The sequence below is a fragment of the Mauremys mutica genome, chromosome 1, assembly GCF_020497125.1.
Source record: "Mauremys mutica isolate MM-2020 ecotype Southern chromosome 1, ASM2049712v1, whole genome shotgun sequence".
Lineage (NCBI taxonomy): Eukaryota > Metazoa > Chordata > Testudines > Geoemydidae > Mauremys > Mauremys mutica.
In genome coordinates, this window is record NC_059072.1 from 139,742,173 (window position 1) to 139,768,420 (window position 26,248).

Genomic DNA, 26,248 nt, shown 5'->3' on the forward strand with positions numbered 1-26,248 from the left:
ACTAACTTTTTGGAGTTAAGTTTTAGTCACTAGAAAGTATGTTTTGTTTTACTTGTAACTATACCTGTATCTTCCATTGTTAATACTTATACCTTAAATATCTGTTCTTTGTTAATAGACTCACTCTAGTTTTATTACAAAACCACCGCAGTGCTGTGTACGAAACTGAAGGGTAAAATCCTGAGCCAAACTAGCAGGCCGCTGTCTCTTTGGAGGCAGTTCACTTGATAACTTCTGTGAGTACCCAGTGAGAGGGACTGACCGCGGCCGAATGACGTCTCCGGGGAACTCGGGCACTGGGATTCATTGATGGTTCCCTGTAAGGCGAGGTTTGGACTGGCAGAATCCTGAGGAGTTGCTAGCCGGGCAGGCAAGCTGGTGTGGCAGGGAGCTGAGACTAGCTGAACAGCAGCAAAGCTCTCACTTGCTGAGGCAAAGCAGTAACCATGTCTGACAATTCTGAGTGACCTGAGCAAGGCCTCACATCCCCTCACTTTCACCATCTGTAAAAAGGAGATGGTGATGATACCCACCTACTGCCCAGGAGTGTTGTGAGGATTAACTAATGTCTGGACAGTACTTTGAACACATCAAGTGCTACAGAATCAGGCCCTTGGGAGTCTCCAGTTAGTGCCCCACCACCACAAGTTCGTGGAGACTTTTAAAATTTTGGCTTTAATCACCAGAGGTAAAACTTTCAAAAGTGCCTTAATGACCAAGAACCTAAGTCCCTTTTGAAAGTGGGACCTAGGCAAAGAGAAGTTGAAGTCTCCATGGTACTGGGGCTCATAAGTGAGTTATGCAAATGGCAGTTAAGTCCGTAAATCACTTGGTACTTTTGAAAATGTTACCATGGGCACCATCCACCCAGTGCAGTGAATGATGCAGGACCGAGTGGAACAAACAGTATGTGTGCCTGCAATTAGACTGTATCATAATGTATATGCATAAGGGGGCAGGGAGAATTAGCAATGTACAGACAACCTTACTGCTGGTATTTCCTAACTTTTGAGTATTTGACTTTCACTAAATAATATTATCCTTCTCTCTCTCTTTCTCTCTCTCTCTCTCTCTCTCTTTTTTTTTTTTTTGTATGTAAGGTAAATATTAGAGCTTGATGAAACCCCAATTTTTTTCCTGTGAAGTATTTTTCAAATGAAATATTTCAGTTTTTCTCTGGATTTCTGAAGCAGAACCAAGATTTTAACCTTTAAAAACAGAATGAGAATTATTGTTCAGATTCTAACTAAAATATTGTTTCATTTCAACTTCTGGAAACAAAAACTTAGTTTTCCATTCAGGGGCGGCTCCAGGCCCCAGCACGCCAAGCACGTGCTTGGGGCGGCATTCCATGGGGGGCGCTCTGCTGGTCGCTGGGAGGGCGGCAGGCAGCTCCGGTGGACCTCCCGCAGGCGTGCCTGCGGAGGGTCCGCTGGTCCCGCGGCTTCGGTGGAGCATCCGCAGGCATGCTTGCAGGAGGTCCACCAGAGCCGTGGGACCAGTAGACCCTCCGCAGGCACGTCTGCGGGAGGTCCACCAGAGCTGCGGGACCGGCGACCGGCAGAGCACCCCCCGCTGCGTGCCGCCGTGCTTGGGGCGGCGAAATGGCTAGAGCCGCCCCTGTTTCCATTTCCATTTTACAGTTTACAGATTCTCCTCATTTCTCCCCCTTTTTATTCCCACCCCACCCTCGCGCCCACCCATTTTTCCCACTGGAAAGGTGTGATTTTTTTTAAGTGAGAGAAAGTGCTACATTCTTTGTGTCATGCTACCAAAAATATCTTCAGGGAAATCGTTATTTTCAGCAGTTTATAATGCAGCCAAAATGGAAGAAATTTCACTGAAGTAAGGGGAGGTGCTCTCCTGGCCCCAGCACTGACCCCCTTGCTGAATTGCAAAGGCCTGCTGCAAGCAATGAAGGCACGAGGGCTTCTCCAGAAGGTGGAGAGAATATTTCATAATAGAAAGTGTGAAGCAACCTCCATGTAGGGGGCGGCTCTCCCAGTAACTACAAGAGTAATGATTTGAAGAAGGATGGGGACAGTGAGTTGGTGACATTTATGAAACACTAAGGACAAATTCTGTCCCTGCTTTACTGCCCTGCATAAGCACATCTTTGCTGAAACTCTTCCTGGAGAATCCAAGGCTTTCCTAGGTCATAACTATTCTTTTGTGATAATATTTATTTTACTTTTACTTGTAATATTTTAATTATTATTATACATGCTTTAGAAACTAGCTCCCCTGCCCGTCTTGTGCCTTGAGTGTCCCCTGCTCTGGGGGCAGTGTCATTAATCCAGAATTACACTTACCTGAGCAAATCACACTGGCATCATTGTCGTGTGAGCACTTAGAGGCCCCCAGGGCAGTAACAGGGCAATGCCATAAATGAGGCTCATGCCCATTACAGTGAAATGTGTCTGTCCAGACAGAGCCAATTCCCTTTCCAAAATATGCTTCCCCTGGAGCTGATACAGCCAATCCACAGTTGAGCTGATGACAGAGAACGTTGGCATCTGGTAAATCCCAGCGTGAGTCACAGAGGGTTCCCCAGTCACCAAGAACCTGGATCTCCACCCTTCCTGAGCACAGTGTGCTGCCATTCACCAGCCGGAAACCTGTGTGCCCTGGGGAGAAGGGGTTTAGAGGGGAAGTCTTGGAGCTATTTTATATCTAAGAAAATGAAAGTCAGGGAGATTGAGCCCATCCCGATTATATTGGATTGTTGAGGTTTTACTAGAAGCTGATACCAGCTCTATTATCCCAGCTCCCTACTGAGTGAGATCATTTATTGCTGCACCCTACTCTAGAATGCACAACACTGGGATTTTAGAGACATTGTGCCAAATTCTTACGTGAGCATATGGCACTGGCATCATTTGCATGTGAGCACGTCTGATTCCCGTATGATATCCTGGGACAGTACACGTGGTATGACTCATTCCCTACACACTGGAATTCCTCAGTCCAGATTGGTCCTTGTCCTTTTCCGAATTGAGCTCCTCCTGGGATAGATACAGCTGTTCCACACTGTAGTCCTTTACAGATAACACTGGCAGCTTTGAGATCAAAGTGTGCATCACAGATTGTAGCCCAGGTGTCTCTATGTCTTACTTCCACACGTCCTGAGCAGGCACTGTCCCCTCCAACCAGCTGGAGCTCAACATGTCCTAGAAAACCAATGAAGGATGAAAATTACAAAGGAGCTTTAGGGAGTTAGATGTTCCACTGCCATAGAACTTTGTCCAAAAGCCCATCCTGGTGCAGTGGGGCAGTGCAGGCAGCAATTAGAAATGAAAAAACACAATGTACAACAAATGGAAAGAGAGGAATTCACTAGCAATCAATATACATTAGAAGTTATGAAATATAGAAAATCTATAAGAGAAGCTAAAGCTATCTGGGACAAATACATAGTTGGCAGAGCTAAGAACAATAATGAGAATTTTTTAAAGTATATTAGGAGCAAAACCAACCAAACAAATCCTAACAAAGGTGTAGGCCCATTACAAATGGATATGGTAAAATATTTCATAATGATGCAAATAAGGCAGAGGTGTTCAATAAACATTTCTGGTTTTGGATAGAAGCAGGATGTGTATTCATACTATGTGAAGAGGGTGAACCACTCTGCAGCCCATTGGTAACTAAGGAAGATGTTAAACAGTATCTACTAGGGATAAAGATTTCAAAAAATTGGCAGGCTGGACTAGTTTATAAAATCTTGGAATAAATAGAAATGTAGGACTGGAAGGAACCTCACGAAGTCAGCTAGTCCATACCTCGACACCAAGACAGGTTTAAGTATACCTAGTCCATCCCTGATAGATGTTTGTCGAACTTGTTCTTAAAAGTCACCAGTGATGGGGATTCCACAACCTCTCTTGGCACCTTGTCCCAGTACTTAACTATCCTTATAGTTAGAAAGTTTTTCCTAATATCTGACCAGACTCTCCCTTGATGCAATCTAAGTGGATTATTTCATGTCCTACCTACCCATCATAGAGAGAGAGCCCAAAACTGGACACAGTGCTCCAGCTGAGGCCTCTCCAGTGCTGAGTAAAGCAGGACAATTACCTCCTCTGTCTTACGTAGGACAATTCTGTTAATATAATCCAGAAGGACATTTCCTGTTTTAAAAACAGCATCACCCATTTCAGTCTGTGATCCAGTATAACCCCAGAACATTTTCTGCAGAACTGCTGCCTAGTCAGTTACTCCTCGTTTTGGATTTTTTGCATTTGATTTTTTCCTTCCAAAGTCTAGAATTTTGTACTTGTCTTTACTGAATTTTTATTTATGGATTTCAAACCAATTCTCCAATATATCAAGGTCATTATGAATTCTAATACTCTCATCCAAACAGCTTGTGACCCCTCCCAGGTTTGTGTCATCCACACATTTGATGAGTTGATTCTCTACTCCATCATCTAAATCATTAATGAAAATATTGAATACTACCAGGCCCAGGAGAGTGATATTATTTATGTATCCATGGAACACAGTGACCAGAGAGAAAAGTATTAAAGCAACTAAAGGCCAACAGGCATATGTCTTACCTAATCCTCAGCATTTCCCTCAAAACCTGGGCTGGCCCAACCCATCCCAGGTACCCCTGCTTCTGGGGACTGGGTTCACTCTCCTTCCCCGAAGACCCTGCCTCTCCCTCTCTGTTCATCAGGGCTCCCTTTTCATAGTTTCCAAGCTCTTTGTCTAATTTTCCCACTTGAAGGGCCCCTCCCCTCTCCCAAGCTAGGGGGGTTGTGCCTGGCTTGGTCAGAGGCAAAAGTTCAAAGGCCTTGACCCCTGTAGTGTCAGTTAAGTACCAGTGACTGGGGTCTCTGTAGCCATTGTCTGCCTTGCTGGGACATGTGGGGAGTTCCAGCGGGAGTTACTCTTTGAACCCTGGTAGGAAATGGCAAAACAGCAATAAAAGCAACAGGGGTAACACATAATATACATAAACCTACAGATCTCTCCCGTGGTCTTCACAGGGGTCATAGTGGACAAGCAACTGAACTAGAGCTCCCAGGGAGATGCTTTGAAAAGGCTGAGATGATCCTTGGAGGTTTAAACAGGGGGCCTGTGAGAGGATCTGGCTGAAATGCAGGATTTCCAGCTCACAGGAAATTTCGCTATTTCAAAACTTCCTGTGAACCAGAAACCCCTCAACAATTTGTTCTGGAAACACCAACACATGGAGTGTCCAACATGAAATTTGCTCCCAGGGACACCTGCAGATGCTGAGCGACACTGACATTCTTGTCAGTTTCACCAGTGCTAAGATTAAAACAAAAATGTCAATTTCTCTCAGCTGCTGATGGGGCTCCCAGGATGTGTGGCTCTTGGGCAGCCTCACCATGCAGACTGCCTTGGACTGGGGACCCCTGGGCTTCCAGTTTTCTGGGCCAGATGGTGTCCCAAATAGCCCACTGGCCTGGGAGTCTCGAAGCTCTGGGGTCCCCAGTCTGGGCAGTCTGCAACACAGGGCTGCCTCAGAGCCGCAGACCCTGGGAATTGGGATCCCACTGCAAGATTTCTAAATTCCCTGCTGTGGAGCTGGGAGATGAGCCCTGGTTAAAGAGGGGGACAGAAGCAACTTTGTCTGTACAAAGTGCAAGCTGGTCTCCATATTGGAAGAGAAGGTTCAAGGTCTGGAGAAACAAGTATCAAACCTACGTTGCATAAGAGAAAATGAAGATTTCCTGTACAGATGTCAGGATATGCTTCTACGGGCACAACCTTCTGAAGAATCAGAGCAGGCTGAGCAGCGGGGACAGAAGGACAGTGAAGAAAATTGGCAGCATGTGACCTCCAGAAGAAGAAAGAGGAGTGTCCATGTACCAGCAATGCAGATACAGGTGAGCAACCGTTTTCATGTTCTCTCCACAGGTACTAATGCAGAGAGTGGACTAGATGGTACCTCTGAAGGAAGGGAGCAGAAGGAGACTCCACCAATTGGAAGGCATGAGATGCACTGTCCTAGGGTTGGGGGTTCTACAACCACCACTCCGAAGAGAAGGAGGAGGGTGGTGGTGATCGGGGACTCCCTCCTCAGGGGGACTGAGCGATCTATCTGCCGTCCCAATCGGGAAAGCTGAGAAGTGTGCTGTTTGCCAGGAGCTAGGATTCACGATGTGACTGAGACACTGCTGAGACTCATCAAGCCCTCAGATCGCCACCCCTTCCTGCTTCTCCACATGGGCAAGAATGATACTGCCAAGAATGACCTTGAGCAGATCACTGCAGACTACGTGGCTCTGGGAAGGATAAAGGAGTTTGAGGCGCAAGTGGTGTTCTCGTCCACCTTCCCGGTGGAAGAAGGTAGAGACTGTCGAATCGTGGAAGTTAAGGAATGGCTACGCAGGTGGTGTCGGAGAGAAGGCTTTGGATTCTTTGACCATGGGATGGTGTTCCAAGAAGGAGGATTGCTAGGCAGAGACGGGCTCCATGTGACAAAGAGAGGGAAGAGCATCTTCACAAGCAGGCTGGCTAACCTAGTGAGGAGGGCTTTAAACTAGGTTTACCGGGTTAAGGAGACCATAGCTCTGAGGTAAGTGGCGAAGTGGATACCAGGAGGAAGCGCGCGCAGTAGAGCACAAGATGGGAAGACTCCTGTCTCATACTGAGAAAGCAGGTCCATCAGCGAGTTATCTTAAGTGCCTATACACAAATGCAAGAAGCCTGGGAAACAAGCAGGGAGAACTGGAAGTCCTGGCACAGTCATGGAATTATGATGTGATTGGAATGATAGAGACTTGGTGAGACGAGGCTTTCTTCCAGCAACTAACAGAAGTTGCTAGATCACAGGCCCTGGTTCTCATGGGTGACTTTAATCACCCCGATATCTGCTGGGAGAACAATACAGCAGTGCACAGGCAATCCAGGAAGTTTCTGGAAAGTGTAGGGGACAATTTCCTGGTGCAAGTGATGGAGGAACCAACTAGGGGAAAAGCTCTTCTTGACCTGCTGCTCACAAACAGGGAAGAAATAGTAGAGGAAGCAATAGTGGATGGGAACCTGGGAGGCAGTGACCATGAGATGGTCGAGTTCAGGATCCTGACACAAGGAAAAAGGGAAAGCAGTAGAACAGAGACCCTGGACTTCAGAAAAGCAGACTTCGACTCCCTCAGGGAACTGATGGGCAAGGTCCCCTGGGAGAATAACATGACGGGGAAAGGAGTCGAGGAAAGCTGGCTGTATTTCAAAGAAACCTTATTGAGGTTGCAGGAACAAACCATCCCGATGTGTAGGAAGAAAAGTAAATATGGCAGGCGACCAGCTTGGCTTAACAGTGAAATCCTTGCTCGTCTTAAACACAAAAGAACAGCTTACAAGAAGTGGAAGATTGGACAAATAACCAGGGAGGAGTATAAAAGTATTGTTCAGGCATGCAGGTGTGAAATCAGGAAGGCCAAATCACACTTGGAGTTGCAGCTAGCCGGAGATGTTAGGAGTAACAAGAAGGGTTTCTTTAGGTATGTTAGCAACAGGAAGAAAGTCAAGGAAAGTGTGGGCCCCTTGCTGAATGAGGGAGGGAACCTAGTGACAGAGGATATGGAGAAAGCTAGTGTACTCAATGCTTTTTTTGCCTCTGTCTTCACAGACAAGGTCAGCTCCCAGACAGCTGCACTCTGCAGCAAGGTATGGGGAGGAGGTGACCAGCTCTCTGTGGAGAAAGAAGTAGTTCGGGGCTATTTAGGAAAGCTGGACGAGCACAAGTCCATGGGGCCGGATGCACTGCATCCGAGGGTGCTAAAGGAGTTGGCCGATGAGATTGCAGAGCCATTGGCCATTATCTTTGAAAAACCATGGCGATCGGGGGAGGTCCCAGATGACTGGAAAAAAGCTAATGAAGTGCCCATCTTTAAAAAAGGGAAGAAAGAAGATCCAGGGAACTACAGGCCAGTCAGTCTCACCTCAGTCCCTGGAAAAATTATGGAACAGGTCCTCAAGGAATCAATCCTGAACCACTTAAAGGAGGGGAAAGTGGTCAGGAACAGTCAGCATGGATTCACCAAGGGCAAGTCATGCCTGACTAACCTAATTGCCTTCTATGACGAGATAACCGGCTCTGTGGATGAGGGGAAAGCAGTGGATGTACTATTTCTGGACTTTAGCAAAGCTTTTGATACAGTCTCCCACAGTATTCTTGCCAGCAAGTTAAAGAAGTCTGGGCTGGATGAATGGACGGTAAGGTGGATAGAAAACTGGCTAGATGGTCGGGCTCAACGGGTAGTGATCAATGGTTCCATGTCTAGTTGGCAGCCGGTATCAAGTGGAGTGCCCCAAGGGTCGGTGCTGGGGCCGGTTTTATTCAATATCTTCATTAACCATCTGGAGGATGGTGTGGACTGCACCCTTAGCAAGTTTGCTGATGACACTAAACTGGGAGGAATGGTTGATACGCTGGAGGGTAGGGCTAGGATACAGAGGGACCTAGACAAATTAGAGGATTGGGCCAAAAGAAATATGATGAGGTTCAACAAGGACAAGTGCAGAGTCCTGCACTTAGGACGGAAGAATGCCATGCACTGCTACAGACTAGGGACCGAATGGCTGGGCAGCAGTTCCGCAGAAAAGGACCTAGGGGTTACGGTGGATGAAAATCTCAATATGAGTCAACAGTGTGCCCTTGTTGCCAAGAAGGCTAATGGCATTTTGGGTTGTATAAGTAGGGGCATTTCCAGCAGATCAAGGGATGTGATCATTCCCCTCTACTCAGCACTGGTGAGGCCTAATTTGGAGTACTGTGTCCAGTTTTGGGCCCCGCACTACAAGAAGGATGTGGATAAATTGGAGAGAGTCCAGCGGAGGGCAACAAAAATGATTAGGGGGCTGGAGCACATGACTTATGAGGAGAGGCTGAGGGAACTGGGATTGTTTAGTCTGCAGAAGAGTAGAATGAGGGGGGATTTGATAGCTGCTTTCAAGTACCTGAAAGGGGGTTCCAAAGAGGATGGATCTAGACCGTTCTCAGTGGTAGAAGATGACAGAACAAGGAGTAATGGTCTCAAGTTGCAGTGGGGGAGGTTTAGGTTGGATATTAGGAAAAACTTTTTCACTAGTAGGGTGGTGAAGAACTGGAATGGGTTACCTAGGGAGGTAGTGGAATCTCCTTCCTTAGAGGATTTTAAGGTCAGGCTTGACAAAGCCCTGGCTGGGATGATTTAGTTGGGTTTGGTCCTGCTTTGAGCAGGGGGTTGGACTAGATGACCTCCTGAGGTCCCTTCCAACCCTGAGATTCTATGATTCTATGATTCTATGAGATAACTCACATGACTGGAGTACTGTAATGGATAGATATAAACAGTTCAGGAGGGACAGGCAGGGCAGAAAAGGTGGGGGAGTTTCATTGTATGTAAGAGAGCAGTATGACTGCTCAGAACTCTAGTACGAAACTGCAAAAAAACCTGAGAGTTCAGAAGTGTGAGCAAGAAGCGTGATGTCATGGTGGTCTATAGCAGACTCCCACCAGACGAGGGGGATGAGGTGAATGAGTGTAGTGAGTCGGTGTGGCTCCCCTCCTGCCCGGCAGAGGGAGCTCCCTTGCTAACCCCCCAGTGGGCGGAGCTTCCACCATCAGTCCCCGCCCCCTGGAAGTCAAGGGGCGGGGCAGGAAGTAGAAAAGGAGTGCACCAAAGCTCAGTCAGACAGCAGCCGCCGCCGCGAGCAGATGTGCCGGCGGGAGCTCCTGGCTGGGAGCCTTCCTCGGCCCGAGGCAACTGCCCTGCCTGGCCGGAGCTTCCCTGCGCCCACTACGACGAAGAGCCTCCCCGGAGCTGGTACTGGGAGGAGCCCCCAGGATTGCCTAGTGCCCGCTACGACGAGGAGCCCCCAGGCTTGCCGAGCACCCTCTACGACGAGGAGCCCCCCAGGCCCTGCTGTTACCCGGAGGAGCCGCCCGAGCAGTCCTGGCCCAACTTCCCGGAGGAGCTGCCGGACCTGCCACCAAGCCCGGGTCCAGAGGAGCCAATGCAGATGGACTGGCCCGAACCCAGTGCCACCGACGAGGTAGGCCCTGAGGGGGGAATAGAGTGTAGCCCGGGGGTAGCCGTCCCCTGTCAGGCTGCGGGCACCGACGTGCCCATGTCAGTGTGTTGCGGCCAGGATCCCCACTGACTGCCGCGGATCCACGCCGCTGCTAGGGCCCCGGGCTGGGACACAGTGGAGTGGGTGGGCCTGTGTCCCCCCTGCCACCCCACTCACGGGTGGCAGTCTCCCCCCTCACACCAGCACCCCGACCCAAAGGTCTGGACTTACCGGTTGTTTGCTCAGCTCCTGACTGAGGACCTGAGTCCCTGAACTTGAACTGCTGCTCAGCCCTGCCGGAGGGTCTGAGCCCTGTGTTTGTTGCTGTCCTGCCCTGAGCTAGGGCCTGGGCCTAATTGTACTGCTGTTGCCCAGCCCCTGCTCCAGCGGGCCTGGGCCTAACTGTACTGCTGTTGCCCAGCCCCTGCTCCAGAGGGCCTGGGCCTAATTGTACTGCTGTTGCCCAGCCCCTGCTCCAGAGGGCCTGGGCCTAATTGTACTGTTGTTGCCCAGCCCCTGCTCCAGAGGGCCTGGGCCTAATTGTACTGCTGTTGCCCAGCCCCTGCTCCAGAGGGCCTGGGCCTACGTGTACTGCTGTTGCCCAGCCCCTGCTCCAGAGGGCCTGGGCCTCCTAACGTTGTTCCCTGGCACTCAAGCAGACTAACAGGAGACAAGAAGTGAGTCGGAGTGGCTCCCTTCCTGCCCGCTGGAGGGTCGAGCCCCGACCAACTGATTACAATGAGGCTTTCTTCAGGCAACTAACATAAGTTACTAGATCACAGGCCCTGGTTCTCATGGGGGACTTCAATTACCCCAATATCTGCTGGGAGAGCAATACAGAGTGCACAGACAACCCAGGAAGTTTTTGGAAAGTGTAGAGGACAATTTCCTGGTGCCAATGCTGGAGGAACCAACTAGAGGCAGAGCTCTTCTTGACCTGCTGCTCACAAACCAGGAAGAATTAATAGGGGAAGCAAAAGTGGATGGGAACCTGGGAGGCAGTGACCATGACATGGTTGAGTTCTGGATCCTGACAAAAGGAAGAAAGGAAAGCAGCAGAATACAGACCCTGGACTTTGACTCCCTCAGGGAACTGATGGGCGGGATCCCCTGGGAGAATAACATGAGGGGGAAAAGAGACCAGGAGAGCTGGCTGTATTTTAAAGAATCCTTACTGAGGTTGCAGGAACAAACCATCCCAATGTGTAGAAAGAATAGTAAATATGGCAGGCGACAAGCTTGGCTTAACAGTGAAATCCTTGCTGATCTTAAACACAAAAAAGAAGCTTACAAGAAGTGGAAGATTGGACAAATGACCAGGAAGGAGTATATATTTTTTTCCAGACAAAAGGCATTATATATATTTTAAACAATTTTAAATAGGCAATTTAATACAGGTATTTAACAGGCTTGCAGCCCCACTATCGGCTCCCTATACCCTCCCCACCCACTGGCGGACCCTGCGGACCAGTGATCCCCGTACCTGCTGCCCACAGTGGTCAGCTGTCTTACGGCATTTGGGAGGCTGGGGGGAGATAAGGGGCTCAGCCTCCCCCTTCCCTCCCCTGCCTCCTCCCTGCGGCCATCGGCTAGTTTGCGGCATTCGGGAGGCTGTGGGGAGGAGCAAGGATGCAGCTCGCAGCATCCTCCTTCCCTCCCCTGCCTTCTGCCTGCAGCAATCAGCTGGTTTGCAGCGTTCGGGAGGCAGGGGAAAGGAGTGAGGATGTGGTGTGCTACTTTCCCCCTCCCTTCCTTGCCTCCTGAGTGCTGAGGGCCAGCTGGCTGTCACGGGAGGGAGGCGGGGGCAGGCTGCGCGCTGTGTCCTCGCTCCTCCCTCCAGCCTCCTGAAAGCCGCAAGACAGCCACAGGCAGGATGCGAGGGGTAGAGGAGACTGTGCGCTGTGTCCTCGTTCCTTGCCCCAGCCTCTTGGGTGCCGTGGGATGGCTTCTTGTCATGGGCGGGAGGTGGGTGTGCGGGGGGAGGGCGCTGGTCCATGGGGTCTGCCTGCGGACAGTGGGCACTGGGGTGGGGTGTAAGGGAGCTGATGGGAGGGCTGCCAGCTGTGGACAAAGCAGGCAGCTTAACAACGTTATAGTGGAGCATTGCATAACTTTAAACAAGCATGTTCTGTAATGGAGCAGAGAAGTAGCATCGAAACAACGTTAAGCAAGAGGATGTTAAGGGGGGAGTTATTGTATTTAGTCTGCAGAAAAGAAGAATAAGGGGGGATTTGCTAGCTGCTTTCAGCTACCTTAAAGGAGGTTCCAAAGAGGATGGATCTAGACTGTTGTCAGTGGTAGAAGATGACAGAACAAGGAGTAAGGGTCTCAAGTTGCAGAGGGGGAGGTTTAGGTTGGATATTAGGAAAAACTTTTTCACTAGTAGGGTGGTGAAGAACTGGAATGGGTTACCTAGGGAGGTAGTGGAATCTCCTTCTTTAGAGGTTTTTAAGGTCAGGCTTGACAAAGCCCTGGCTGGGATGATTTAGTTGGTGATTGGTCCTGCTTTGAGCAGGGGGTTGGACTAGATGACCTCCTGAGGTCCCTTCCGACCCTGAGATTCTATGATTCTATGACTCCTTTCTCAATGGCAGGGTTGCCCTGAAGCTGCAGATTACAGAGCACCAGGGTCTCTGGTGCTGGCATAGGTGGCAGGTTTGTATAATTTTTGGTGAGGCCCAAAATGGTGGTGCCCCCCCCCCCCGCTCCCACCCTGTAAGCCGATATAAAATGAAGCTACAACGCGTCAGTGCCACAAGATTACAAGGTTGGAGAAAGGGTAGGGGATTCCAGGGGCCAGTCAAGGGACAAGGAGCAGGGGGGGTTGGATGGGGCAGAGGTTCGGAGGGGCAGTCAGGGGACAGGCAGCAATTGGATAGGCATGGGAGTCTAGGAGGTTTATCAGGGGACAGGTAGGGGGTGGGGTCCTGGGGGGAAGTTGGGTGGGGTCTCAGGAGGGGGCAGTTGGGGACAAGGAGAAGGGAGGCTTAGATAGGGGCTGGGGTTCCAAGGGGCAGTTAGGGGCAGTTGTCTCGGGAGTGGGTAACGGGGGACAAGGACCAGTGGTGCTTAGATAGGGGGTGGGGGTCCTGGGGGGCAGTTGGGGCAGGGGTCTGGGGAGGGGGCAATCAGCGGCCAGGGGCGGGGATTCAAAGGGCTCTGAGCTGCTGGCAGCCACGGGGAGCCCTGAGCCCTTTAAATCCCAGCCGCCGCGGCTGGCATTCAAAGGGCTCTGGGCTCTCTGCCCCTGCGGGCAGCCCAGAGCCCTCCGATTCCCAGCCGCGGCTGAGATTTAAAGGGCTCTGGGCTCCCCCCGGTTGCAGGCAGCCCAGAGCCCTCTGATTCCCAGCCGCGGCTGAGATTTAAAGGGCTCTGGGCTCCCCGCGGTTGCAGGCAGCCCAGAGCCCTCTGATTCCCGGCTGCGGCTGGGATTTAAAAGGCTCTGGGCTCCCCGCCGCAGCGGGCAGCCCAGAGCCCTCTGATTCCCAGCCGCGGCTGGGATTTAAAAGGCTCTGGGCTACCCGCAGCAGCGGGCAGCCCAGAGCCCTCTGATTCCCGGCCGCGGCTGGGATTTAAAGGGGCGAAACCTAGCTCCAAATATTGGTGGAGCAGAGCCCCTGATTTTGAATATTCCTGGGGCTTTAGCTCCACGAGCCCATATAAGTTGGCGCCCATGGGTGCTGGGGCAGTCTACATGGTGCAGCTACCCCAGAGCAGCTGACCTGAGAAGACTGGGGTACCTGGCCCCAAGGCAGTCTGCATGGCAGGGCTGGCTGGAGCACCCCAAGAGAGTTGGCACTTAACCATGCAGATTTCTGCCACAACCCAGCCTGTGGTCTGGAGAAAGTTCATTGCACCCAACTCAATTTCTTGGGAAATGTCGAGTTCAACAAACCAGCATTTTCCAATGAAGCTCCATTTTTTTGGATAATTTCTGACCAGGGACATGATTTTACCTCTGTATACAGCTTGCTGAGAGCGATACTGCATCCAGCTGTGCTGTCCATATTTAAAGAAGGATATTAAAAAAAATGGAAAGGGTGCAGAGAAGAGCCACAAAGATGATTTGAGGGCTTGAAAATCTGCCTTGCAGTGAGAGATTCTAGGAGCTCCAGCTGTTTATTTTTAAAAAGAAGACCAAGAGGTGACGGGATTATACTATATAAGTACTTGTGCAGGGACAAAACCCTGTAGTAGAGGCCTCTTTATTCTAGTGGAGAAAGGCAAAACAAGAACAAATGGCTGGAAGTTAAAGCCAGATAAAGTCATATTAGAAGTAAGCCACACATTTTTCATAGTGAGGGCGATTAACCATTGGAAGAAACTAAAAGGGAAGCAGAAGATTATTCACCTCCTGAAGTATTTAGATGAAGACTGGATGCCTTTCTGGAAAATGTGCTTTAGCCAAACAAAAATTATTGGGTTCAGTTCAGGAGTAACTGGATTAACTTCTATAGCCTGTTACCCAGGATGCCAGACTATATAATCTAATGCTTCCTTCTGCTCTTAAAATCTATGAAGCTCTGTATCTAAAGGGAAGTTACATTTGTGAAGCTGAGCACTCAAACATTCAGAATGCCACACTCGTGCTGTCCTCTGTAACCTTAATTAGTCCCTTTTGTATTTGCATTGTGACACAGCCTTTAATTACATGATCAAATGCTATTTTTGCCCCAGGACCCTGCCTCATTCAGTGCACAGGACACGTGGTGCTGACTGAATGGGTGGATGGTCAATAGTTCTTGTTATACTCCTTGTTCAATGTGTGGCCCCAGCCCCTATGTACTGCACGTCATCCAAAGTGAACTCCCAAAACAGAATTGTTCATTTCCTCATGGGCTTCTCTATGGCTCATTTCTATGGCAGCTGAGTGCTTCACAAACATTAAATAATTTCTCTTCACAACACCCCTGGGAGGAAGGGAAGTGTTGTTATCGCCATTTTACACATGGGGAACTGAAGCCCAGAGACACTATGGACAAAATGATCAGAAGTGTCGACTGATTTTGGGTGCCGAATTTGAGACACCAGGTCCTGATTTTTCAGAGTCCTTAGCATTATACAGCACTTAGTATGTTCAGAGCACAGCACCTACTGACTTCAGTTTACAGCAGCGAGTGCTCAGCATTTCTGCAAATCAGACCCCCACGGTTACAAGGGGGCCTCCCATAAAATGAGGAACACACAATTAATGACCACCTGGGAAACATTTGGTTTCAGTGACTTGCCAATGATCACATAGGAACTCTGTGGCAAAGGCTGGGATAGACTTTAATTCCTCATCGAGAAAATAGCTTGGTATCACGTAATTAAAGATGGTATCTTAACACATCCGTACAGGTGGGCCAAAATAAAGTTGCAAAGACAGCTTTAATTCTGCCATTTCCTTATTTTTTACTGCTCAACTTTGCAAACTTAATGTGCCTTACAAGTAAAGGTTTGTGCATAATTCCCTAGGTTTTTAAGGAAAGCAAACTGAAAAAAAACAGACCTAACTGGCGCTGAACCAAAAGTCTGGTTTCCACTGGGCGCGGCAAAGCACCAGGTCATTAATCTGTGCCAGCCCCTGCTCAGTGGGGGTGGCTTCGTACCAGCAGACAGGCTCCTTGAGACTATCCAGTGAGTGACGATGCGGGGGAGGGGAGAGTGAGCAATGGGAAGAGACAGAGAAGGTGCGGCGCCTCAAGGAAAGAGGTGGAGTAGGAGCGGGGGAAGAGGTGGAGAAGGGCGTGGCCTTGGGAGGAAGAGGCAGGGCATGGGGTAGAGACTTGAGTATCCAATTACTAGCCATTAGAAAGATGGCAACCCTGTGACACCCACATGGGTCATGAGCAGGGTTGGAACCTTTAGATCCATCACAGAAACCACTGCCACTTGAGCTAATGGAGTAACTGAAGGTAGTAGTAGGTTGTCATCCTCTTTGTGGATCAGAAAATTTTGTTGGAGGGTTTGACAGATATTTGCTGACAGCAGGGGAATGGCAAAACTCAGGGATACTGGGATCCATTCCAGGCTCTGGAGAGGTGTGTGTTCTGGTAGTGACAGACCCTTCTTCCCCTGTTCCCCCAAACCTAACCCCTTCTGCCTCATCCCCTCCAAGCTCTCCCTGTCCCAGTCCTTTCTCTTCTCCATCCCTTGCTCTTTTGCAGTCCCATTCTCCTTGTCTACACAGTTCCCATCTCCACTCCTCAAGCTTCTCATCCCCAGTCCCAGTCTCCTTGCCAAGCCAGTGCTAGACTTCACCTCTGGCTTCCCCAGACAAGTCCTACTTCACCCCCTGTTCTCTGTGCTGTCCCTCCCCTCTGGGGTCCTCAGCTGATCTGTTTTTCATACATATCCTTGCCGTGAGTTGTCCTGTCTGCCCCAAGCCCCAGTTTCCCTCCCTAGATGCCTCATCCAGTCTCAGGGTTTCTCTCTACACACACTTAGTTTTTGGCAAACTAGGGCATAAATTTACCTTGCAGTAGCCTGCTGCACACTGAGTGTCCGTGTGGAGCCTGCTGCTGCGCACTAACATTTCCCTAGTGCTTGGAAATGGGATAGATCAAAGCACACGAGGGAACTGTTAGGGCTTCTCTTCGCTACCACACTAAATCAGTGCCACTGTATAGATGCAGCGGTGCCGATTTAGCATGTCTGGTGAAGACGCATTACGTCGATGGGAGAGCGCTCTCCTGTCCTCTCCCCACAGCTTAGTGTCATCTGCAAACTTGCTGAGGGTGCAATTAATCCCATCATCCAGATCATTAATAAAGATGTTGAACAAAACCGGTCCCAGGACTGACCCCTGGGGCACTCTGCTTGATACCGGCTGCCACAGGGCCGCCCAGAGTATTCAGGGGGCCTGGGGCAAAGAAATTTTGGGGGCCCCTTCTATAAAAAAATTGCAATACTATATTCTCCTGGGGGCCCTTGTGGGGCCCATGGCAAATTGCCCCACTTGCTCCCCTCCACAGGTGCCCCTGGGAAAAATAAACCTTCCGCATTTCAGCACAAACCCAGTTTTGAGAAAACTTCTTTACAAGGTATCACCGGTTCTCAGCATCAGCTAGTGCTTGCATCCGAAGAAGTGGGTATTCACCCACGAAAGCTCATGCTGCAAAACGTCTGTTAGTCTATAAGGTGCCACAGGATTCTTTGCTGCTTTTACAGAACCAGACTAACACGGCTACCCCTCTGATACTTGATGCATTTATCTGTTTCCTAGAGACTGGCTCCATGTGGTCCCTCACAAACTGGAGATGGTTACTGTGGGTTTTTCTTTACTATAGCTTATGTACATACTCCACAAACTGAGCATTTGAGGGGGGTCTCCCTTGATAGGGTTGGGAAGGATATTGCTCTTCTCATGTGATCCTTCCCCCGCAGTGGCTCATTTTAAATGAAGCTACCCTCCCCTGACATGAATCTCCCTATGGCACTGAAATTACATGTAGACTATAATTTGGCATTTGAGAAGTGAAAGGGATGGTAGCCCTAATGGAAAAGCTAACAGCTTGGCTCTTCTGCAAGCCTCAAACTGCTGAATGCGCTTTAGGGTAGGGAAGGCTGTGCCTCCCAAACAGCCTGGCCCTGCCCCCTATCTAACCCCCACCCACTTCCTGCCCCCCTCCCTCAGAATCCCCAACCCATCCTGGTCCTTGTCCCCTCACCGTCCCCCAGAGACCCCACCCCTGCTCCCTGTCTGCCCCAACCCCTACCTGCTCCCTGCAGAACGCCCACAATCGAAACGCCCTATTCCCTGCCCCCTGACCACCCCCCCAACCTCTGCTCCCTCCCTGTGCCCTGACTGTCCCCAGGACTCCCTGCCCCTTAGCCAACCCCCCTGGCCCCAGCCTCTTACCCCCGCCCCCCCCTCACCCGGAGCCTCAGCGCCTCGCTGAACAGCTGCAGCATGTCTCAGGCAGGGCCTGAGACCCGCCCCGCTCCGAGCTCCGAGTGGTGAGGGGGTGGGGCTGTGAGCTCACGCCTAGCGGAGGGAGAGTCCTGATGAGATCTGTTGGCTCTCTCACCACGTGGCTCTGAGCGGGGCGGGGCTCAGGGGCCCCGCCGGAGACACGCCGCTTAATGTGCTAAGGCTCCAGGAGAGGGGCGGAGGCGGGAGCCTCAGCTGTTCTCTTGGGGGCCCCTGCGAAGCCCGGGGCCTGGGGCAAATTGCTCCCTTTGCCCCCCCCCGGGCGGCCCTGGGCTGCCAACTAGACATTAAGCCACTGATCACTACCCATTGAGCCCAACAATCTAGCCAACTTTCTATCCACCTTATAGTCCACCTCACTGAGAGGCAGAAGCTACACTGGTGAAGAGTGTCTCCACCTGACATAAAGCAGTGTCTACATCGCACTAAGTCAATGTAAGTTACAGTGCTCACGGGGAAAGAGGGGCAGTATTTTCACAGTAGGTTTACACCCCAGCTTGCCGCAAAATACATGTGAATGTAGATCTGCTCTCAGTCTCCCACAACCTGCCCTGGCTGCTTATTCCAATCTTGTCGTCCAGTTAGTCTTGGACTCCCCCGACACCCTGGTTCCTGATCTGATCTGTTTTTCCTCACTCACCTCCAGTTGCTCCCCACCGGTTCCCAGTCCCACATTCCTCACCCAGTCAGTCCCAGTCTCCCCATCTCCCAATCTCCTTGCTCAGCAAGTCACAGTCTCTCCTCACCCACTCCCTGTCCTAATCGCCCTGCCTAGCCTGTCCGAGTCTCTTTCCCTCTCCTCCGAGTCCCATTCTCCTTGCCCAGCCAGTCCCCATCTCTCTCTCTTTCTCTCCCAGTTCCAGTTTCTCTCCAGCCTCCAGCCTCCAGGCTCAGAATATTCTCCCTGCATCCTTATCCTCATCTACTTTCCACTCTCATCCTGGTTTGCTTTCAATTCAGGTAGCTTCGTCCCCACACTGCCTGGGCCCAATAGGTGGAGTTAGTCTCCTTCATCTCATTTCTGGTGCCTGGTGCCACTCCAGCCCACAGCAGCCAGGAGCATAATTTCTGCATAATTTTATTGGTTACACATCTTGCCACTGCTGCAACCCCTCTTTGGAGACCATCACCTTGTTGCGGTGAAGGAGCTTGTGTGTGCCAATGATCCTCAGAGCTATGCTGTCAGGAGCTTCATTTTTCTTCAAATTTGGTATAATGAGAAGATTCTGGAAGACTTGAGAAATGCCAACATTGTTACCATCTTTTAAAAAGGAGATAAGTTTGATTGTGGAAATTATCGTGGCATTTCCTTACTATCTACAGCAGGGAAAATTCTTGCCCATATGCTCTTAAACCGATTACTTCCCCTTGCTGAGGAAATATTGCCAGAATCTCAGTGCGGGTTCAGACCATCCCACAGGACAACTGACAAGACTTTTATTGCTCACCAAATCCAGGAAAATTCTCGGGAGAAAAATGTACATGGCCTTCACTGATTTGACAAAGGCCTTCAACTTTTTCAATCACGAAGCCCTGTGGAAAATGCTGGCCAGATTTGGCTGCCTTCCAAAATTTATTCAGGGCCTAAGGCTTCTTCATGATGAGATGACTGCCACTGTTCTCTGTAATGGCCTGGAGATGGATCCTTTTGTCATCAAAACTGAGGTTAAGCAAGGATGTGTTATTGCAGCATCCCTGTTCTCCATGTATTTAGCAGTCATTTTGGTCCTTGTTAAAGACCACATCCCCACTGGATTTGACATTCAATACAGAATGGATGGACAGCTTATTAATCTTTGACGTTTCAGCTCAAAGTCTAAAGTCCTCGGGGTGTCCATTACTGACCTTCAGTACGCTGATAACTGTGCCATCATCATACATACTGAGAATGACTTTCAGTCCTCACTGGATTTTTTTGCACAAACTTACCAAAGCCTACGACTCTCACTCAATATCAAGAAAACCAAAGTGCTCCATCAGCCTGCTTCAGGCCTTGCACATGAGCCACCACAAATCACCACTGAGGGCCAGAGAATTGAGGACTTCTGTTACCTCGGTAGCCAACTTTCTCAAAATGCAAAAATTGACAGTGAGATCCAGCACAGGATCCATTGCACAAGTGCTTCCTTTGGGAAACTGCTCTGGTGTGTTTTCACAGCCCTTGGAAGGACACCAAGATCCAGGCCTATGACATAATTGTTATTCTTACACTCCTTTATAGATGCGAAACCTGGGTGACCTATCAATAGCACTTCAAGAGTCTGGAGATGTACCACCAAGATGCCTCTGGAAGATCCTTTGCATCGAGTGGGAGGATCATTGCACTAACACCAGCATCCTCATTGAAGCCAATGTCACCAGCATTGAAACAATGATCCTCACTCAACAACTCTGCTGGGCTGGACATTGTGTGCCGATGCCAGACTCTCGCCTTCCAAAACAAGCCCTCTACTTTCAGCTCACCCATGGTCAGAGATCCTGTGGTGGTCAGAGGAAATCCTACAAAGATATTCTGAAACCATATCTCAAGAAAACTCATGTGGACATCACAAACTGGGAAGAGCAAGGAACCAACCGATCTCAATGATGCCACATCCTCCAACACGCAGTGGTCCGCTTTGAGGAGAAATGACTTCCCCTTAAAGTTGAAAAAAGAGAGAGAAGGAAGGAAGGGGAAAAAAAGAACTTTCTCCCAGCGAGCAGCTGACCTGTCAGGAAACAGCTGTACCTACTGTGGGCAGATCTATGGTTCCAGGACCGGACTCCTGAGTCATCTCAGAACCCATATGTAAATCTGTGGTAGAGATCATCCTCGAATGGAGGAATCATCGATGATGGTGAATCTGCTGCAGCAGCCAATGAGGCTGTGGGCCTACAGACAAAAGCCTCTTTCACTGTGTGTCCCTGATTCACTCCCTGGGCATGGTCCAGCCTGTGCACTGATTGAGGCAGGGACCTTGGTAGAGGAGAATGTTTTGGAAAAGTTTGGTATTAATACAACCAAAAATGAGAAGTGAAAGCTGGATAAGAAGGGGTTGAGACAGATAAGGTGGCTGAGGTAATATCTTTTATTGGACCAACTCCTGTTGGTGAAAGAGACGAGCTTCTGAGCTTACACAAAGCTCGTCTCTGTAAGATCAAAACTTTGTCTCTCTCCAGCAGAAATGGGTCCAATAAAAGATATTACCTCACCCACCTTGTCTCTCTAATATCACTGGTCTACAATTTTTGAGAAGTTGTCTACTTCAGAGATAAAATGTGCTATTTATTATGTATTTTGATGTGCTGAATTCAAATATGACTATTAAAACAACTGATTGGCTACTAAAAAAAACAGGAGTACTTGTGGCACCTTAAAGACTAACAAATTTATTTAAGCATGAGCTTTCGTGAGCTACAGCTCACGTATTTAAGTTTTTACATTTTATGTCTATGTATATTGTGTAGATAGTAGAGTTTTAATCATAAATTGTAAACCTAGGTCTTTTCATGTGTTTATGGTTGCTTTACATGATAATATTTCACCTGTCCTGTTTATGTAACACTTTAAAAATCAGCAAAAGGGTTATATAAATAAAATTTATTATGAAACAAAAGGCAAAAACTATTATGTACATAGTTTAGTCCTATTCAGTGTCTACTCGGCGCTTCTTGGCTTGTCTCTTGTATTCATTAAATGGAGCATCTCTTGTCACTGTCCAGCAATAGTCTGCAAGCATTGATGGGCTCTATTTGCCCTGATAGCGTTTCTCCATTGTTGCAATGTCCTGGTGAAATCGCTCGCCGTGCTCGTCGCTCACTGCTCCGCAGTTCGGTGGAAAAAAATCTAGATGAGAGTGCAAAAAATGTATCTTTAGTGACATGTTGCAACCAAGGCTTTTGTATGCCTGGAGGAGGTTTTCCACCAACAACCTGTAGTTGTCTGCCTTGTTGTTGCCGAGAAAATTTATTGCCACTAACTGGAAGGCTTTCCATGCCGTCTTTTCCTTGCCATGCAGTGCATGGTCAAATGCATCATCTCGAAGAAGTTCACGAATCTGAGGACCAACAAAGACACCTTCCTTTATCTTAGCTTCACTTAACCTTGGAAATTTTCCACGGAGGTACTTGAAAGCTGCTTGTGTTTTGTCAATGACCTTGACAAAGTTCTTCATCAGACCCAGCTTGATGTGTAAGGGTGGTAACAAAATCTTCCTTGATTCAATAAGTGGTGGATGCTGAACACTTTTCCTCCCAGGCTCCAATGATTGTCGGAGTGGCCAATCTTTCTTGATGTAGTGGGAATCTCTTGCACGACTATCCCATTCGCAGAGAAAACAGCAGTACTTTGTGTATCCAGTCTGCAGACCAAGCAAGAGAGCAACAACCTTCAAATCGCCACAAAGCTGCCACTGATGTTGGTCATAGTTTATGCACCTCAAAAGTTGTTTCATGTTGTCATAGGTTTCCTTCATATGGACTGCATGACCAACTGGAATTGAGGTCAAAACATTGCCATTATGCAGTAAAACAGCTTTAAGACTCGTCTTTGATGAATCAATGAACAGTCTCCACTCATCTGCATCGTGAACGATGTTGAGGGCCGCCATCACACCATCGATGTTGTTGCAGGCTACAAGATCACCTTCCATGAAGAAGAATGGGACAAGATCCTTTTGACGGTCACGGAACATGGAAACCCTAACATCACCTGCCAGGAGATTCCACTGCTGTAGTCTGGAGCCCAACAGCTCTGCCTTACTCTTGGGTAGTTCCAAATCCCTGACAAGGTCATTCAGTTCACCTTGTGTTATGAGGTGGTGTTCAGAGGAGGAGGATGGGAGAAAATGTGGGTCCTGTGACATTGATGGTTCAGGACCAGAAGTTTCATCCTCTTCCTCTTCCTCATCTGACTCAAGTGAGAATGATTCTGGTGCATCAGGAACCGGCAGTCCTTCTCCGTGGGGTACTGGGCGTATAGCTGATGGAATGTTTGGATAATGCACAGTCCACTTTTTCTTCTTTGACACACCTTTCCCAGCTGGAGGCACCATGCAGAAGTAACAATTGCTGGTATGATCTGTTGGCTCTCTCCAAATCATTGGCACTGCAAAAGGCATAGATTTCCTTTTCCTGTTCAACCACTGGCGAAGATTTGTTGCACAAGTGTTGCAGCATATGTGTGGGGCCCACCTCTTGTCCTGATCTCCAATTTTGCAGCCAAAATAAAGGTGATAGGCTTTCTTAACCATAGTGGTTATACTGCACTTTTGTGGTGCAAAAGTCACTTCACCACAAACATAGCAGAAGTTATCTGCACTGTTCACACAAGTACGAGGCATCTCTGCTCACTTTGGCTAAACAGAAATGTGTCCCTTTGCTAAATCAAACACTGACAAATAAGAGAGCACGACACTGTATGATTTCTAGAGCTGATATAGGGCAATTTGTTCAGCAGAGTGATGTAAGCTTCGTTATGATTGCATCATCCATGACTTCTAGGAATAACATAATGCAATTCATATCATGTATGACGCAATACCAGCTTCAGATTGCATCATTCATTGTTTTGCCTAAAAAGCAAGTACTGTCCAAACCCAGTCATAGATTTATTCATAGATCCAGTCAAAGATGTATTTTAGTCATTGAGATCCCTTCCCTTTATAACTCACTTATCCTCCGCTATTCCCAAGTCAAGGGTCGTATATACTGACCCAATAGCATAACTTGAAAACTAGAGCCAATCAACAATTTTAAGCATCATTTTCGTTCTCAGTGACCCAGAATTAGTAAAGTTAGACTACATTTATTTCAGAAGCATTTTGGCTGTAGAGCAGTGTATCCTGCGACTAACACGGCTACAACAACACTGCAGATAAGAAGGCGACTTTTACTTTTTGGAAACTTTTCTAGTATTCTCTCAGGACAGCATTTCTCAAAAATTGCTTCATGCAGAAACATCACAGCTCCCGTATGTGTCTGTTCTCAATGATATCTAGGGAACAGGCAGTTTGTAGATGGCTGAGTGGTTATTTCTGGAATAATTCTGAATGGGCCCAATCCTGAGTCTTTTTTCTGTTTCCACTCAGTCTTTACAAAGCAAACTCACATTACAGTCACTGGCTGCCTGCCTGAGTAAGGAAACCTGGGTTTGGCCCTAGGAGCTGGCCCTGTACCTCTATCCAGGGAAGACGGGGCTTAGTGACAAGAATGGACATAACCATAAGTGTCATGGAAAGACACATCCTCCTCTCCAACCTTCAGCACAGGCATGTGGAACTACCCTGCCAGCACAGCAGGGGTTAAAGGAGCCTTTGGGCCCAGCTAGCCTCACCCCAAAGGTAACTGGGTCTCTGAAGCCCAGAGACATTGTGAGGTTCAGTCTCACCAAACTTGCACCTGACCCACCTGAAGGAGCCTGGGATTGCAGCATGGTGCCACCCAAGATCCATGCCCCAAACAAAAGGGACAGTGGGGCTGGAGGTCAGGGGCACCAAGCACTAAGCAGCCTGGCCCTTCAAGTGCCCTGTTATAAACCCGAACTTTATTCCCACTGCAAACGTGCAGCTCCAACAGAGATTCAGGTGCAGTTTTACAGAAAGTTGCACAGAAGGGACTTTTGCTCTGATACCCCTTTGTTTGTGTGCAGCTCCCTCCTCCTGGTGAAGTTCAGAGGAGAGGGACTCCCTGCTGTGCACTTGCTAGGTGCGCAGCACAAGGCATTGCAGTTGTTATTACCAGGTTAGGGAATTTACATTGGCAAAGGTCAATCTGTTTTCTGAAGAGTTTAAAAGTCCTGCAAATTTTTTTTTCTAAAGTTCCCACCCACTCCAGCTTTTTTATGTTTAAAAAATATTAAGAAATTGCATACAACCCCTTCCACCCCCCTTGTGAAGAGCATATCGATTTTGAAACACTCAAAATCCAGGAAAGGGTTGAGATTAAACCTTGCCCTGAGCTCCCATCGCCGGGGGAGCTTCTAAAACTTTTGGAACTATGGGAAAATATTCTCTCTTCCTTGTGCTATATTCAGAGGAAGATATTATTCCTACTAAATGTTAAGAAGAGAAGTTAAAAATAAAACGTATAATGGGTCTGTAGCTGCAATGTTAACTATTGAGTCACAACAAAATGCCTCCATTCCTGTGCTGTGTAGGGTTGAGGTATATTTTTGGCTGAGCTCTCTATGCTACGTTAGATCTACAGGGCATGCAAGATTTTGAAATTTTCTATTGCTGGTTGGTCCAAAATCTGAGAAATAGCAGAACAGAGCGGGGAGTGCTCTTGGCTAAATCTAACTGTGGCCAAGCTGGGAGAAAGTGTTCATTCCTCGGTCACCCTATGAGGGTGGCAAAGGGGCTACATAAATGCTCCACCCTCTGTTCCTCTGCGGTTGGGTGTCTGGGCCTGGATTTTGGCAGGAGTGTAACACTTTCAAAAGTGCCTCAGAGACTTAGGAGCTTATGTGACATTTTCCTTTTCCATTTTCTGTCCTATCTGCATTTTTAGACCCATTCCGAGGGAAAGGGAAAGGAAAAACATGGCACTGAAACAACTGGAGATGAGATAATAGTCACACAGGGGGATCCTCAATGGCCAGTGACATGGACAGTAATAATTACAGCTCAGTAATAACAATCATTACAGGAATTGTCTGGTTTTGGTTCATTTCTCATTAAGGTCACAGGCACATGATGCCCTCTGGGTTCGAGCCCTTTTGTCTCAGAAGATTTGCCTTTCAGGACTGAGCTGGCAGATTCTTACCTGAACAGGTCACTCCAGCATCCAACTCATGATAACAGTCATGCATTTTAAATTCCATGTTCCCGCAGTGCCAGAGAGCAGACTCGGTACCATGACAGGCAACTCTATTCAGCCAAATTGGTCCAGATCCTGGTCCAAAATGAGCATAACGATGGGCACTGACAGCAGCTCCACATTCCAACTGCTTACAGACAACTCCAGCATCTGCCTTGTCCCAGCCAAAGTGACACACCGTCCCCCACTGATCCTGGTGTTTAACCTCCACTCTCCCAGCACAGGGGCTGCCTCCATTCACCAGCCTCAGCTCCTCAGAACCTGCAAAGACAGACACAGAGCAGGGTCAGAGCGAGCAGGGAGCCCCCTCCCCAGCGTTATCACAGCAGAGTTCGCGCCTGGCAGCAGGGGATCCGCGCCCAGAGCCAGGAGAATCCCAGAGCTGCCTCATGGCACCACCTGATCCCGTCTCAGGGCCTCACACCTGGGGCTGCCAGTGCTGCAGCTCTTGCCATTTTATCCCCACTCTGGCAATTTGGGGCGTTTTTACCTGTCTCATGATAA

The 26,248-nt window shown here is 48.8% G+C and overlaps 1 protein-coding gene across 1 annotated transcript in view; it reads right to left on the minus strand.

Annotated features, from left to right (window-relative positions):
* Positions 1 to 25,748, minus strand: part of LOC123347264 (antigen WC1.1-like) — a 225,258-nt gene extending 199,510 nt beyond the window's left edge. The window contains exons 1-3 of the mRNA XM_044984705.1: positions 25,691 to 25,748; positions 2,856 to 3,170; positions 2,313 to 2,627 (exon numbers count right to left, since the gene is read on the minus strand). Of these exons, the coding sequence (XP_044840640.1) occupies positions 2,313 to 2,627; positions 2,856 to 3,170; positions 25,691 to 25,748 (688 nt within the window). The remainder of the gene's footprint in view (positions 1 to 2,312; positions 2,628 to 2,855; positions 3,171 to 25,690) is intronic.
* Between the last annotated feature and the right edge of the window lie 500 nt (positions 25,749 to 26,248).